At 37.1% G+C, this 18,114-nt stretch overlaps 1 protein-coding gene and 1 long non-coding RNA gene across 11 annotated transcripts in view; one reads left to right on the top strand and one right to left on the bottom strand.

The window, feature by feature from the left end:
• The window catches only part of LOC110833763 (uncharacterized), a 76,826-nt gene extending 59,220 nt beyond the window's left edge, over window positions 1-17,606 (bottom strand). For 3 of the 10 annotated variants that reach the window (XM_087358981.1, XM_087358984.1, XM_087358988.1), the window contains exons 1-3: window positions 16,545-16,768; window positions 14,870-14,933; window positions 13,484-13,645 (exon numbers count right to left, since the gene is read on the bottom strand). In XM_087358981.1, coding sequence (XP_087215107.1) covers window positions 13,484-13,615 — 132 coding nt within the window. In that variant the 5' untranslated portion in view covers window positions 13,616-13,645; window positions 14,870-14,933; window positions 16,545-16,768. Of the gene's footprint in view, window positions 1-5,950; window positions 6,563-13,483; window positions 13,646-14,869; window positions 14,934-16,544; window positions 16,773-17,497 lie in introns of those variants that run through there. The other 7 variants (XR_015537942.1, XM_087358989.1, XM_087358990.1 and 4 more) reach the window with 6 other exon arrangements.
• On the top strand, window positions 6,698-13,868 carry LOC147872193 (uncharacterized). Its single transcript, XR_015537943.1, has 2 exons — window positions 6,698-7,423; window positions 12,826-13,868. It is a non-coding gene; the product is annotated as an uncharacterized LOC147872193 (long non-coding RNA).
• Window positions 17,607-18,114: the final 508 nt, after the last annotated feature.

Raw genomic sequence — 18,114 nt, 5'->3', positions numbered from 1 at the left:
GCAAAAAAAAACCTAACCTCGTTTTCCCTGCACAAAGTCCATGCAGAAAAGTTTGCAGAAATTTCCAAATGGAGCGAGAAAGTGCAATAAATGTAATTAAACATGTTTGTTTTTTTGTAGTTTGCAAAAATGCATCTGCAGCGGAACGGTAAAATTGGCGTTCATTGATTTCTCATTTGTCCAACAAAATTCATACAGTATTTAAATGTGCTGATGGAACGTAAAAAAAGTTACTTTAATTCAACAGACAACATTCATTCAAAGATGGCTGTCTGGTATAAGTTCGCCTTTCACCTTCCACAAGACTACACAGCGTTACAACTCGTAAGACAACTATCTTCTGGACTCATCGCCCTGAAAACCTCAAATCCTACTTAACACTCATTAAATATTTGTTCAATTTTTATCAGTCTAATCACAATAAAATATTATTAAATATTAAAATATTATTACAATTAACATTTAAATATTTAAAATATATTAAAATGATGCTCTCTATCGAAATGTTCGATTTACATTAGAGCATCATCTTTTACACTACATGTTTCTGTTCTAAATGAACCATCTTCAGGTGTATAATCTATATAAACTCAAATGTAATATCCTAAGTGCAATCCTTCGTCAGATGTCCATCAAATATCAGAAAGTTTTCCTCTTCCAGACCTATTGTATTTTAATATCGCATTCAAGGTCATTCATTAAATATTTAAATATTATGTATGATGAATCACGACGGGATAAAAACAGAAAGACAAAGATTACCGTCAAAGTAAAACAAGATTAAATCAGTGAGCTTATTCATTCGATGTAAATAAACAAATTTTAATTGTCTCGGTGCAAGATGAGGTTCGTAAAAGCACAAAAGAACACATCTGGAAAACGTGCACTCCAGACTGGAGAAAGATTTTCGCTATTCTTCTTGAACTTACTTCCTCCATGACATTAGGAACAATTGCATTCCCACAGCAATTATGAAGCCTCCCTCCCTCCAAATTATCTGTACGCTGTATCACAGGCAAGAGAGGTCTTGTAAATACACTAAATAAATCTGAGAACCGAACGTGGGAACGGATTCAACTTCCACTCGCGTTCTGTATGACTCATAGGCGGACAGAAAGAGCTTTCTTACAAAGCCAAACTCCAAAAGCGATGTCAAAGAAACGTATCCTGCTTTAACCACTGGATCTAATGATTGTCCATTTGCTTATTGACAGAACCCAGACTTTTCGAGGTTAGTTGATATTAAACATGGAATTATTTATTTCGTATCTTCTTAAGTCCTTTCTTCGTTTTACTTATTCCATTCGCACTCATCTTTTTCCTTTCCTTTCGCATTCGTTTTCCACATAAAATTACAAACATCTGTCCTGCTACATAGCCGACTAAATTATTTCAAAGTATTAACATCAACATTACAATTACTTCTAAACGCTGCCTAACGGTAGCTGTCCTTATAAAAAAAAAAGATCCTCTTGCCACCTAGCGTCATTACTGGAAACTTTCAGGCCTCTAAGAAGCATCAAGGTAAGCTAATATCAAACCAAACATAGATGGGGCAATTATCAGTGCAAGCTATCCTGATCCTGTGCAAGGCCACAAACAAGACGATCGAAGCTCAATTACCGGTCGACGCATCACTGACCGTCTAGAAGAAATATAGCTGACTGTGTAAAAAAAGTCACGGTTCATTCCGAGGGTTATTTACGAGATCGCGTAAGAATCATAAAATGTCTTTTAACTAATTAATTTAGTAAGCCTACTGACACATGGGGGTTCCGTGAACAGTCGATGTATTCTCTAACTTTGATATCATCAGCGCGCAGGTCAGCGGCCATGATTAAAAGAGCCATTTTGAACATAAAAGGAAATCTCTTGTGTAACAGATTGCTTTTGTGTTAAAAGCAAATCAATTATACGCTGACAGTATTAGGCTGGATTAATTTGGCTAAGGACAGAGACACGTAGCGGTGCTTTTCTGAACACTTTGCGTTTCGTAAGAGGTAGAACATTTTTCGATTAGTTAAGCGACTACTAGCTTCTGAAGAAGAGGTCTTCTCCATGGAGACGTGACGAGTGTTACAGATTTAATAATTTCATAAGTGTTATTGTAGTACAACTGGTAAAAAAAAACACGTTATATTTTCTCTCCGACTTACAGATTTTAAAATAAATTTGCTCTAATGTTAAAGAATCATGTATTTCGTGATGAAATTGGACAATTTCTTTTTTCAGTTCTTCGAAAACAAATTTGTTACTCTCCAATTTCTTTTTGATATGACGTTTCGAAACTATAAAATTTAAAAGCAAAGAAGTAATATGGGGTTCTAACCAATGCAACGTCTCCATAATTTTGTATGTATCTGGAAGCTAACTCATGGCACATCATGTTTAATGAATATAGAATATTAAATTAATTTACATATTGTATAAAGTGAAGCTTTCGCGGCGACTGAAGTTGATTAAAGACTCTCGGGTTACAAGCCGTGTCAGGTGGCTGAATGGTGAATAAACCATATATATTCTGGTTATTCACCATTCAGCCACCTGACACGGCTCGTAACTCTTCCTGGAAACGAAAATTAAGAGCACTGCAATTCTGGATTATGGAAATACAGATTTCCCAGCATATACACAGGCACATTCGTTACATCAGCCCACAAGGTTAAAAAATTAATGAACCCTGAAGGAGTTCGAACCCTGTTCATTAACAAGATGCGGTTACATACACATTATTTTGCACAATTACAAGCAAAAGCACCGTAAGTAAGATAATTAACGTAATCTTTTATTAACAATTGTTCTAAAACAATGCTCCTAGCACAGAGGTTCCCAAAATTTTATACCTTGCGCCCCCTTTAAAACATTTCATAAATTTCACGCCCCCCTTCCATAACAAGTGCAAGCAAACAGATTTGCCATAAAATTTAGCTATGAGTAAGACAACTAAACTGCCTCAACCAATCAAAGGATGTTAAAAATGTTTCTACATATTTAGTTAAAATAACGTTTTCATGCAAACAAAACGCCCCTCCCCCCTCAGAAAACCACTCGCGGCCTCCCACACTTTGGGAACCTCTGTCCTAGCAGAAACAATTTCATCTACGAGCATTTGAAAATTCAGAATTTTTAAGCGTGCGTGTTTGTATTCCCGTACGGATTATAAACCTTTGTAGTCTTCTTCGCTGTACACAGCTCTCTAAAAACAACCAAGTTCGCCTTTAACTTTCGTCCCACATTGGGGCCATCAACTCTGTATATCTCTAGTACCACCAGTCCTATCACTTACGAAAGGTGAGACAGCAAGGCAACTTGTCAAAGCTGTGGATAAAACAGTGCGTCACTTGTGCGACCCTTTGTCTGCCAAATCCTCAGCGCGAGACTGCAACATCTTTCATGCTTCATTTTCATCAATTTCCACATGTTCTCCTTCGAAGTCCACACTGCGATGAGCTCATTCTGACCACCCCTTATCCCAGACGGTTTTCAGGATTAGTCTGTCATCCATTGCCTTCGAGGCACTGCACGCCAGGAGTCACGACCAAATTGGTGTTTCCGAAATACGCTGTTAAATACGGTCAGTGTGATGGTGTTTGACCGATACACCAAAGGGATATAATCTGAGAAGTATTCGCAGTCTGTCAACATCCCCAAAAAGTCATCTTCACACCTCCTCTCGTTTCACTAAGTGAGACGTTACGCGTCCTTTGTGTTCTTGTTTGCACGTGTTCGATTTTGTACGGCGCATTTCGGATAAACTAGTTCGCGTTCGGATGACAAGCCATGCGGAATGTATCAACTTCATTATAAAACTTCGTACAGGCGGAAATTTCTAATCCTAACCTTCGTGACGCGAGGATGGCTTAAAATCAGTAAGCCTAAAAATGCATACGGGCTGTTTCTCGCGTAAATTATAAACTACGAATGCAATGTGATGGAATCCTAGACAGACAGTATCAGTCGTCAAATCTTCGTATTCCGAATGTCACACCACGGGAAACACTGATACTGAAATCTCTCTTCGAAGTCCGTTGTTCGTATAGTGAAAAAGTTCTTCGCCTTGCTTCAACCTTTCCATAACAGCCAGGTTCGTACCAAGACTAAGTTCAGGCTTGTAACGCAAAATGCGATGATGACGAGCGTTTTGGTGTCATGGCTGTCAAGATATGTGAAGACAGAACATAAAAATGGGCGATATTCAACACGACAAACATTACACGGGCAGTAATTGGCTATGGGAAAGACTCCCGACAGGTGGATTCTACATGAACGATATTAAAAAATCATTGCGTACACAGAAGTACATTACTACGAAAACTCAACAATCAAATCATCGTAAAGCGACAAGTTGCTGTATACAGGGTGAGTCAAAATTGTAAGGGCATGTTCCTCAGTTCCTCCGAGAAGAATTCGAGACAGTGCCTTAAATAATTCACGACCGCTTCCTTTCATATCCTTTCTAGTTTACTGTTCATTAATCATCCAGTTAATCGAATCTTTGCAGTATGAGGAATTTACATTGTCGTCAATTTACGCGTTCCGCGCAAAGAATGCAAATGAAGTCAGAAAAGTGTTGTAAAACGGTCACGTTCATTTCTCATATCCTTGTACACAGATACTATCAGACTGATTCCTTAAATTTAGGTCACATTATCAAAATATTAAAAACTATAGGACAGTCGCACGTGGATTTGATATGTATGTCACCACGAACTCGGGCTGACCGTCTTCTGACAAACACGTCGAATACCCCCCCCCCCCCACCCCATAAACGATGTTCATATACACAGCTCAGGCATATACAGACCTATACAGCTAGCTACTTGGTCCCTTTTCCTCACAAAATACAATTTCTATTAAATATTAAATTAAAAAATTCAACCTGTGACTTCCAGCCCCAATCGGCCCGGAAACCTTCACGTATCTTCGTGGTTGATACCCTGAATAAGGCAAAAAGCTGGCTTCCGTTTCTAATTTATTTGGCCCAGTGGACACAACAACCTTGGCAAAGGGGCGATGTGACGTAGTATCACACACCATCGTTCACTATTACCCTTCAGAACTGAACAAAGCATATTGACCTAACCTATGGCATGCTTTATATAAGAGGAAGATTGTAAATAAAATTATTAACATTTTATATACAAACTCATGGTGAAATTACTAACATAAGGTACTATGGGGCATGTTACACATCATTTAAATATTATCCAGTATTTTTTCCACACTTAAAATGGTTTCTACCCACATACAGTATTGTGAATACGTCAAAAATACGAAAAAGGCAGAGATTTTATAATACGATAATAAGTGCATCTTTCATTATGGTTTCCAAGTAAAATTTTGTGGGAAGGTTTCAGCCATGCACGGTACGTACTCCGCTCATCTAATAGTTTTCATATACTTGTTCAATTTTATCAGTCTAATCACAATAAAATATTATTATTAAATATTAAAATATTACAATTAACATTTAAACATTTAAAATATATTAAAATGATGCTCTCTATCGAAATGTTCGATTTACATTAGAGCATCATCTTATACTCTAATGTAAATCGAACATTTCGATAGAGAGCATCATTTTAATATATTTTAAATATTTAAATGTTAATTGTAATATTTTAATATTTAATAATAATATTTTATTGTGATTCGACTGATAAAATTGAACAAGTATATATTCAACACAATATGACGCAACATTATCATCTCATAATAGTTTTCAGTTTAATCATCCTGACAATATAAGAATGAGTTGATCAAAGATTAAATTTGATTTAGAATGCCTACTTATCTCCAACCCAGTACGATTACGTCTTGAAAATAATTACACCTTCAGGCATAGGTATACTATACGATCTTACAAACGTACGCTCGTACACAAAAATAAACTTCATGGAAATATTTATCACACGACAAACACATAACAGTCTTACAGCTGTTATCTTACCGTTGTATTGCAATCCACGGACATGTCCATGTTACGAAGACGGCGAGGTAAGGAACAAATCGGAAATCGCTCGATAAACCTTCAGTTACTTCTGAGAATCACAACCTCCTATCATCACATTCTTAAGACACATCTTTTTACATCTGATAACAGAAACTACACAGCTTACTCTCATAATAACAGCTCGTGTACAGTCAATTAAACGTGAATGATTAATGTCACAGATATCTACGTCTTCATTCTATTGTCTTGTCACTAATCAACTGGACCGCAGGATAACCCTCAAGTATTACATCACTTTCCACGCACACAATCCCCTTTAACTTCTCTTCTCTTTGTCGGACCATACGAGGTCAGGGCGCCAGGATGACGCAACGACGCCATCATGGACCGACGCCTGACGTTTCAGATAACAGGCCACAACAGAAAAAAAACGATAAGGCACGAACTGCCTCCCTGAACAAGGACAAATAAAACCCTCTGTCCCCACCTCAATAATCCGCCGAATTCCTCAAATTACGAAGATAAATATTACGGTGACAAAGAAAGAGGTCAAGGAGTTTATAAGGTCACCCTCACACGCAAATACACCTGTTTTAAGTCTGCATTCAAATCATGTGCAATGTGAATAGTTTGTATCAGAATCGAACCAAATACTGTACAGATAAAGGTGGGAGGGGAAAGCAGACCACGTGATATACTTTGCAGAGCGAAGCCAGAGCCCTCACTTCTCCCTGTGGCAATAAACGTAACCCGAAAATCAATACCTACTGCAAGGGAAGGTCGTCATAACCCGGTCGCATGAAACAGCAGTTAAAGGTTACGGTGGTCGTGATCTGTATCACAGATCGCCTACCTCACACAGTTCAGCCGGACTCTCCATATGGCACACGTACGGAACAAATAATTCCAGATAGAACTCATACGGCCTACTTTCCTATTGCACGGCGTCAAAGACCCCGGAAGCCATTGGACAGGAGGCTGGATGGGCCCCCGAGGTTGTTTGGACGCAGAGGCTAGAGGAAAAATCCTGTGTCCCTATCGGGAATCGAACTCCGATATAGTCTGTAGTCAGTCACTATATTGACTGAGCTGAAATCCAACAATTAACAGTAATTTGGTTCGTGGACTGGAGTGCTGTGTTCAAACGTTCGAATCGTAGACTAGTATTCTTTTATTTCTTGCAACTGTAAACACGTTGGATTGTTTTTTATTATTGTCATTATTGCTCCAGCACAGATTATACCTGCGTTAAATATAAAGAAAGCCAACATTTCGCATAGTCGCCATGTTTATAATTGTTGACATTTGGCATACAAAATTAGTAGGGATGTTTATAACCTATTTTCACGTAAAATTTACAATACCTGATTCAAGGTTTCATTAGTTGAAATTAAATTTACTGAGTGTTTCTGAAACATGCGATTCACTTAATGGATGTGTTCTGTGCACAAAAACAAGAGAAATGTCTGTGTAAGTATCGGTCCTTGGACGTTTTGTTTTCGAGCAGCACGCCATGTTCAGGAAGCTGTGCTTGTTTACATGTTTCATAACCTCAACTACTCTACGGATTTCGATTAAATTGTATATTGGTGGACCAAATTAAAAGATGACTTGCGATTTCTTTTTGTGTCCCTAATTTAATCACAACAAGACCATAATGAACTAGCGAATTTTATGAAAAGAGAAAAAAGGCTCATCGAAAGCACTATTAATAAGCCTACATTAAGTACAGATACAATTCAGATCTACTATTTATATTCGGAAGAGTTTTCAGTGTGGTGAATATTTCACGAACAAAAAAATTCCAAGAGTGAAGTGCGATATTGGCAGTTAGAAAATGACGTATTTTCAAAATGTTTTCATAAGTGAAGACTTTCAAATCTTGATTGAAATTTCAACCTATGCGGTTTAAGTCCTGACAGGGTTTGGCTTTTCTAGCCGTTTTACCATAGTTCCTATGAGATATTATATAGAACCATTTGTTTCACTCATCTCTCTTCATACTGTTCCCACTTCTAACGTCCCACATCACATAATTTAAGAAATAACTGTCTATGGAAATATCTACGCCTAAAACAAATGATTATAGACAATGAAGAATTTACGTTGTGTAATAGGTCTATATTCGGAAATTAAATAATTTATATTGACAGCGGCTACATGTTTCGACACGCGAAATCTTTATTTCTGCAGACTGCACTTAGCAATTAAATTAACATGTGTAGAAACCTCAAGAGGACATTTTACATGCCGAAACACGTAGCCGCTTTACAATACAAATAACAAAATTGTTGTGTAGGCGTTAGAAAGTGGTAACTAATCGTAATTTACACTCTTCACCCGGTTTTGTCAGTTACTATGCAAAATAAATTGCTGTGCTTGAAAACGAATCTCGAGGAAACCCATACCGGCAAATCAACAACCAAGAAGCAGGTGGAAGGATGAGAACAATATGGGTCTCACAAAATTATAAAGTGGATTGACCTGACGTGGCTCAGGATCATTTTACAGTAAACATCCAGAGAGGATGTGGCTCAATATGGGTTCAGAGTCACGCTTCTAATAGTGCTGAAACTTGGGGTTCCAATACATACTTTCAAGTAACATTGTTTCTGGACCAATCGGAGTGGCAGCAAGGTCAAACTACTTAGGCAGCCAGTAAAATATGAACAAAGGTTAAGGCGCAACCATTCACCAGCTTTTCTGCAATGTCATATCAAGGCAAAGGTAAAGAAATACGGTGCCTTTTCTGGAACCTGAAGGCTCATAACCATGTACAATGATCCCTGTCCTGAACAAAATGAATGAAGTCCACATCATCTTTAAGGCCCATTTTAATATTATCAAAAAAAAATGCCTAGGTCTTCCTAGTAGTCTGTTCCCTACAGATCTTCCAAGAATTTGTGGACATTACGCATATCTCTAATTCTGCATACTACATGACCGACCCATCTGTGTAAGATACCTTACCACTTTTCTTAACAGTTTTAAGAAATCTCTATGAGTGAAACAGTCCAAACTTCAAATTCGACTGTAGCACCAAAAAGCTATTTCCAATCGGGATATGGAACATCAGCGGGTTGTTTTCGATCTCAATAAACAGAAAGTTCCGAGAGGTCGAACACAAAGTTCCTACAGAAAGGGGACAACATTTAGTACACATTTTCACTTCATCATGTGAATGAAGGAATGGATAAACCTTCAAAGTTGGCCACAACAAATTCCATATTGATTTCTTTCGTATTCCACAATCCCTCAAGTCTATGAAGTCCACTTTCCTTCAAATGCTCAATCTATATGGTGACAACTATCGATTAACATTATTATTCCATCTATCCACCATTTTAGAGAGTATTTACTTTTATGTACCTGAGATAAACCTTGCCCCTAAGATACATAATGCAGCAGCTATTTCTGATAAACATTTTGTTTTTAATATGTGTTACATGTTTATTGTTGTTGTTGTGCATATATGTGATTTAATGTTTTCAGGGAAGTGAGAGTTCAGATTGTCAAATTCTGGGTTGTGACACTGTATCAACATGTGGTTATGTAATGTTTCAATCATAATGCCTCCACATTCAGCGTAAAAGTCCACAAGTTGAACATTATACAATTTACCTTCCCATTTTTGTACATAATTACCACTAGTATACAAGTGAACTATGTTATATTTGTGCAAGCAAACATCATGACAGACTAAATCAGAATGTTCCTTGCCCATACGTTTTTCAGCTGATCAAGAAATCAAAATGTTCAGCAACATAATTATCACAGCAGCCAACCAGTGTACCCCATTTTCATCTACTTCAAACCAATTCACATCCCCACATTAAATTAAAAAATTAAATCCGTGGCATAACAGCCCTATGAGAGCCAAAGCCAACTAGCTGGCTGCTGGCCTCACAATCACATGCCTAAGCAGAGGTGAACGATCATCCAACCAGATACAGGGTGACGTGTGGTCAGCACGACGAACCCCAGCCATTGCTAGTTTTCAAGACCGGATTACGCTACCCATTGTAGCTCCCCAATTTCCGCACGATGCTGGGCTTGGCACCAGTCGCATACACTGGTCGAAAGCTCTTGAGAAAATTCCTTCTCCCCTGAGACTCAAACCAGTGCGTATTCCATATCGCCGGTCCGAAACATGATGCCTCAGACCGTGTGGCTACGGCGCGGGACTCACATCCCCACAACCTGTCTTAAAAATTCACTCCAAAACTCAAAAACAGCCTTTCTATGAGGTTTTCCAACAGACATTTCCTTGCCTGGCCTACCAAATGTCAGAGCCAAGTGAGTAGCACTTCTGCTTTGTATTCAGGTCTCTGGTTCAAATCCTGGGCCACATACTGGCTATTCTAAACATGGGATTTTCCTCAGCCCCTCCAGTAGAGTGCTGGGATAATACCTTAAATTAGACCATGACCACTTCCTTCCATTAATCAACCCCATCATTCAATGCAATACAGTCTGAGCTTCTGACAGCAACATTAAATACAACACAAATAAACACAAAAGTGCCTTGGCTTCGTCTTTCTCTCATCATTTAATCATCATTACAATACTTAGTGAAGAGAAGTACTTTGTTCGTTATACTGTTAAATGTAAGAACTGATTTATTTTAACATTGAATATTGTTAAAGTGAAAAAACTGTTCACTTCTCAGATCTCAGCTTCAGGACAGTTCCTGTAACTGTAAATTCTAACTATTCTTTTCAGAATAAATTTGCCAAGTCATGCATTTCTCTTCTTACTTTATGCAACTGTTCTTTTCACGACTAACGCAGAATAACTGGACAAAAATGCCATGTTCTGACTAAACTGAACAGCTGGCAGATACCATTCCAAGTTGCATCCTGTTCCTGGGAGTTTGTTTCACATTCACGTGCATCACCAACCATACAAAAATGACAAGCACTTGGTCGTGTCCTATTGCTCTTACTTCTACAGTACAAAATGCTTCTGTACACTTTTTAATACAAAGTTCTGGGAGGAACTTAAATCATCTAAATCAGGCCTCTCAAACACACGACCCACTAATACCCAATATGAAGCCCCGTTAAATATAAGAAAATAAACCTAACATTTCCAACAGACTTGTATATAATTACAAAATTTAATAATTTTCAAACGTATAATCTCAAGGTAAAATATTAAAATATTATTTGTAGGCATTAGGGTCTCCTCCCTGTATCTGTTACTGCTAGGGTTCAGTTACTTTTAATTTAAAAATATATAAAAAATTAACTCAATACAAATTAGACTAACCCACTGGGAAAGCGTAAACAAGGAACACGAATGGCAAATAAACCTAGAGATATATGGAGGATAAACATGGTAATGAAAATGAATGGAAAAGGGATAAAAGAAATTGATAAATAAGAGAAGAACTCAAGAAGAAAATCATAAACCAAATTGAGGAAAACAGACTGAAATGATTTGGACGTGTCAAGAGAATAGATGAACATTGAATACCAAGAATAATATTGTAAATGAAGATGAGCAGAAGACAACCCAGGGACAGATCACACACACAAGAGGGATGGACCAAGTTAAGAGAAATGTAGAGAGGAGCAGATGAGACTGGAGGACAGTACATGAAATTCAAGAATGGACAGTGACTCATGCTAAAATTGATCCACATGCGGAGAAACAACATAATATATAATATGAATAAGTCAATATAAATCAACTAGTGGGAAAGAATCATCTGAATTCAATGGAAAATGATTTCTTTTGCACCTTCTTCCCTTACCCCTTATCTTTCCTTCATTTGCCACTTTTTTGCTCTTATCTCTACCATCTTTCTCCCATATTCCTTTCCCACCTCTTTCCAATCAGACAACAAGGAAAAACACAAGCCATGCTACGCACTATGTTATTTCCACCAACAGGCTGGGTTTTACGAAACACGCACTTTGAAAGTTATACTTAATAACATATAATTAAATTCTCAATATTACACTTTATCAACCAGAATTTACCTAGAAACTGATGGCTCTGCTTTTATTTTTTCCAGCAGTTTAGAGGAGATAGTAAAAATTATAAAATATCACGTAAAATTTTTTGTCAATTAATTTATGTGCATAATTTCTGCCAGTTCAAATTTTCAATTACTAAACACTGTCAGAAATTCTCTCAAAGTTATGAGCCATTGGCATGTTTCTATATTGTTAACATACAAAGAAATGGCTTCACACAAACTCTGTACGTATTCTCACTGTTACGAAACTGAGAAGTAAGAAACAGCATTGCCCAAACCTATAAATCATACATTCTCCCTTAGATAAAGGATTTTTTATCACAACTCTAATGGGTTCTGACACAATAAAAAATACATGTTTTATACTCTCAATAATTCAAATCTGACAATTTTTTAACCCTAACAATATTTTAAGAATACAGATTCCATATGTCAATCATAAACACACTTAACCTTTATCCCACACAGAGACCATAAAGGCTGACCGTCCCCGCAACCTTTCATACGTCCATATATACACAAACATAAGTAACAAACACACACATACAAATACTAGTGAGTTTTCCGCAAGCACAGCCCCAAATAATTTAACCTATCAGGTGGAAGAAGTGGACACTAATCCTGTCCGAGTGAGACCTGCAGAGATTCGGAAAACTAGGGAAAATGATAAACCTACAGTCTAAACAGATTACAAATAAAACTTACCCACATTACAGTAGATATTGAAAGTGATCTTCCATCGATTCACATGAATTCTAGACACCTTCATAAACTGTTTACATTCGTGCACTAAAGTTACTCTGAAGAAATAGAGAAAATTTCCCTCCAGAGATTTTCCATCAATTTTTTAACTGTGTAAAAGTTTGATTTGTACATTTTGTTTTAGGGTTTCCCACAAATAAAAATCAAACAGGCTGATGTCACTGGGCCACGCCAGCCACTACCCACACCAAACAGCTCCCTCAAAGCAACCAAGCATCTAATGCTGTACAAATAACAGGAATTAAAAGGAAGATGTGTCATCGGAGATAAAAGTTTGCTTTATGGCCATGATGTCTCGGATGCCCACTGAACATACATAATTACAGATATGACTTCGTTATTATAAATTAATGGCACACAAGTGGCATTTTGACACTTTCCCCTATAAGTACAAAATACACACAAAATTTAATGTACAGTATATGGAGCTTTTTGCCCATTTTCTATTTCTTACAGAGGAACACTTCTGAGTGCAGTACAAAGCTAGCACTGCGATCAACCCTCAACGAAGACTCAATGTTCTGATAAAAGTGATAGATGGTAAGGCCTGTCAGAGGTAGTAAGATATGAATGCATATATAATGGCAGGGAAAAAACAACACTATTTTACATGTATAAAAGTTGGCAATTCATTGGTTGGTTCACAAAACTTCTCAGATGTCTCCTCAACATGCTCAGCATAACATAAGCAGTTGATACAGTATTGTAAAAGTAAAAAAAATATGAAGATAAGTATTGCCTCTGATTAATTCCATCATATAAGGTAAGAATGGTCAGCTCACCTGCGTAGTAGCGCTGAACGGCCCATTCTCCATGCTGTGGTAGTAGCAAGTGTGTCGTGTCGGGCGCGCTGCTGGTGAGGTGGTGTATGCATATGGTTCCTTCCCAGCTTTACATGACATGCATGAGCCCATAAATGTCCTGTTTCAAAGCACTGCTGTGGACTGAAACATCAATCACATAATTGTTCTCTATAAAGAGACAACATAAAACCACAACTTATTCTGGCTGAATTTCATTGTCATGAAACAGAGGTTCTCAGAGTTTCAAGTGATTACATGTGGTAAAATTAATAAATTGAGCATTGTAATTTGGAGGTTAACACTCTTGTGTTATGGAAGAAACTGTAATTGACCTTACTGAAGATTATAATGTGTGACAATTCCATGTTTTAGACTTTCTTTCTTTCTCTCAACCTCTTTTACCCACAGGTGTCGAGGTTTTATTCATTCATTTTCTTGATCTATTTGGACAATGGTAGTACTCCTTGGAAGAGTGATCAGCCCGACGCAAGGCCTCTACCTATACAAACACATAAAAATGCGGACAAACATCCATGCCTTGAGTGGGACTCGAACCCATGGTCACAGCGACCAGGCACACGAGGTCCATGCCTCAGACTGTGTGGCCACTGCGGCCAGCAAAGATAAACATAAATGTTAAAAATGCAACTTGAATTCTTCCTTTTTAACACTAACCAAAATAGTAATAACATTAGTAACATTCATATTACAGCCAGGGACTTGCTCAAGTTTGACAGTTTTGCTGTGTCTCTACAAATATAAATACTATAGACACTCAAGCCTTTTTCAATATCCCTCCCAAGTTATAATTTACAGTAATCATCCTATAAAATCTCAATCAATACGATATTGCCTCAGCAGTCGATAAAGCACCATAACTTCACCAAATATTACCCAACTAGCATAGACGACTGTAAACGCACATTATTGATACAGACAGTCCAGAAAATACCTTCAGAAAGATACATTACATAAATATAACTTAGTTTCAATGCACTGTAGAAATGCCATTACCCCACAGTGTAATTTCTATTATAAGTTATGAAAGAGAACAAAGATAATACACAAAACATGTGACATGACGTGCAAAGAAACTAAGTTCTATAGAATAGAAATTCCATAACAATAAAACAAATTCCAGCAGGCACAAAAATCCCTTGTGGCTCCAAAGCTTTGTAAGAAGACATTAAATTAGCTCACAGCATTTTCTGTAGGAGGAAAAAAAGTCAATGATCAAAAGACCCAACAACCTGGACACACATATGCAAAAAATGGCAAAGTTCCCAACAACCACCCAACTGCATGCACCAGTTCATTTGGTGAGAAGACACTCAGTGAACTGAACTCAGTGACTGAAATACTCACTAATAGCAAAAGAAAGTATTCACTTGTTCAGATGCTTTGGCTTGCCACGAATAATAATAAAATACTGTAAAAACAAAACATAAATTATTATGTACATAAAAATGTGGACATTATAACAGCTTAAGAAATCTGACATCTACTAGTCATTCGAAGAATTCCCTTGCCTCTAAACCAACTGTTTCAAAGAACAGTTACATAAAAATTAATACTCTTATCACAATATGAGCGTCCAAAACGACAACTAAAAACTCTACCCTGCATCTGTTCAATCCAGTCCAACAGCAGCACATTTATAATGTTTGGGAAGGGGGGTTTTAAAATCGCCGAAGAAAATGTATATTTTATTAAATATATTCATAATAATCAGACTGATGACACGAAAGTCAGTTCTTTCAACACACTAATCTACCTCCTCTGAAATTAAAACTACATTACAAATAAAAAGTCCCTCCAAATGAACAAAATTACAAAACTTCAAATACTATACTGGGAGCAACAAAAACTTTGGTGGCCCTAAATACCTGCCACTGAATGTGAGATTTACTTTTACATTTAATTATCAAGAAGGTTGTTGCATATCTCAGGTGCTTAATCAACAGTTCCTTAACACAGTGCCTCAGGTTCACACCCACATCACACCATGTGGGATTTGAGGTGGAAAAAGTGAAACTGAAATAGGTTTCCCCTGCATACTTTAGTTTTCCCTTGTCAGTATCAATTTACTGTTGCTCCATATTCATTCATGTATCATCTGCCACAATTCTACTGACACATAGTCTTGTCTTATAATGTTGATATATCAAGGAAAAAAGTCCCATTGTATGCTGAATAATGGGCTGGTGGACCTAAAAATCATTCTTGGCATGACCCTAAGTTAAAGTAAACAAAATAAAGCTGGTATTTCAACTCCCACCAATCACTTAAATCAATGAGCAATCACATCTCATGATTGTCATACGTTGTAAATTAGAGATTAAATTCTGAGTTAAAAGGCTTTGTATACCCCATAACATCAATATGTCAGCAATAGTCAATAACAGGTTAAGTGAAACTGTAACATTACCTTAGGTCTTCTTGGTTATTTTAGGTCATCTTAACATTATTCATGTTGCTGGTCTTTTAGACCAGTTGCAACATGAGGCAGAATTTACGCATCATGTCTGACCTGTACATAATTAAATAGAAATATGTCTTTTCTTTTCAAATTATGGACTTCTGATTGAAGCATATATTCATATGCGTATTTATTTTTCTGATACTTCTGGCAGAGTTAAATAAGTATATGAGACAAAGAAATTTTGTTTCACAGCACCATTCATAAGAAACCTCGTCAATTTGTGTCATTGCACATGTATACGATTTTTTTTATTAACGACTTATGTAAATCTAATTCGACAAGCAGCCAATTAGGAATAATAATCCATTTTACGTATGGATATAACAGTGAAATTTCACAAAATAAAAGTCCTTCTTCATGAAAATAATTAATATACCAACGTCAACCTGTCATTTAATACAGCATTATACATTATGTAAGGATGCTACAACGGTTAAAGTTAGTTTGTAAAAACATATGCTTAAGGTTTAAGTTAAAGTGCAACTGCTTAATCGCTTTGTTTTTACAATACAATTCGTAAACGCAAATATGTAACTCGCTGAATAACATCTTTCTTACCTTTTCGTTTATTAAAACGCTGCCAGGGCACATAAACAGCATTCAATGCGGTATGCATAGCTACTTGCAAACTGGCATCAAACCGTTTTTCTTTGCCACTCACAGAAAATATCACAGACTTTTATTCTTGGAGAAAAAGCTTAAAATCTAGCACAAAACACCACCTGTCATCACACTTATCGGCCATGCCACACAAGTGAACCCAATGAATCCTTGGTTCCATTTCTGTGACGCACGAGAATTCGTACTGAGCATGCGCGTGGTGCACGGATTGCTGAGAATTACATATGTCTGCTTCTCCATAAACGAATGAATGAAAGTCAGTGTATGACGGGTTTCTGTACTGCCTTACTCGCGACAAAAAATTGGCAGTGGAACCACGGTTCCAGAGAATCTGTCATAAATACGCAAATGTATCAGTAGCGTGAAGTGCGATGCGCCTTTATTTGTATAAATAAATGTTTGTAGAACCTAAACCATTTGTGATATGTAAAATCTGAAAACAGATATGGAAAGCTCAAGAGGTAATACGTATTTCGTACGCAATATGTCCCGATCCATCTCTTACGGTTTTCGAGAGGCGGGCGCTTAACGCGCCAGATGCATTGAAAATTGTACACATTGGTTCATTAAAATTACAATAAATGTATAAACAATTATAATTACAACAAAATACATTACAGATTCTTAAAGGTCCTTATTTACTGATCATTTTACATATAGGTTACATTACCCTTACTCTTACCATTCCTGGGGAATGAACGTTTAAAGGTGACTCGGCGTTGGATTTTACACATCTTCGTAACTAACGTTGGTTTTGCCTAATGACCCGTCCGTATAGACGAATTTACGTCAAAAGAAGACGAGCCTAATTCTCTTAACACGAGTTCACAAATGCAGATGAAAACATTAAATGTGATGAACAATAATAATAAAAAATAGGAATCCCTTACCTCAGACTTTGTTCAGTAGTAAGAGACCACGATGTCCACCGCCAATGATCAATTTAATTAAAACTAACATGGAGAGAGTGGAGGGCAGTTATCACAGATTTCTTAATAATTCTTATATAAGATAAGTACCTGTGATATTCTAAAACGTTTTTAAAAGCACAATATTATCTACTCTACGACGCACTTCTTCTACAAGCGATTCACAGCTCAGCTCCTTCCGCAATAAGGAAAGCGGGTTGTTGACGGCAGTAATGTAACACAACAATGCCGAATAAACAAAAGACGTAACAATTAGTTTCTTAGGTAAAGGAGTGGATTGCAATAAGGTTTATTCAGGCAATTATACAGCATCCATAATAAATGAGAAGAGCGTTACAGCATGTTCGGCCAATATTGTTGCAGGCGTGTTGGAAATTCGAATCCTTTTTCTCGCACCCAGGATTTCATATAAAAGCTGACCATCGTCGGTACATATTGTTGGTATGGATCCTACACATCTTCGTAACGCTGTTTTTGTCGAATGACCCTTCCGTATATACGTATTTACGTCAAAAAGATTGATACTCGTAAAATTGTCTGATCTCCATATAATACACGTTTTGTCATCTTGAGATATT

The sequence above is a fragment of the Zootermopsis nevadensis genome, unplaced genomic scaffold, assembly GCF_977971745.1.
Source record: "Zootermopsis nevadensis isolate Lab colony 2312 unplaced genomic scaffold, Znev_1.0 Znev_ptg000030l, whole genome shotgun sequence".
NCBI lineage: Eukaryota > Metazoa > Arthropoda > Insecta > Blattodea > Termopsidae > Zootermopsis > Zootermopsis nevadensis.
The sequence above is the reverse complement of the archived record's forward strand: the minus strand, read 5'-3'. Positions and strand labels throughout refer to the sequence as shown.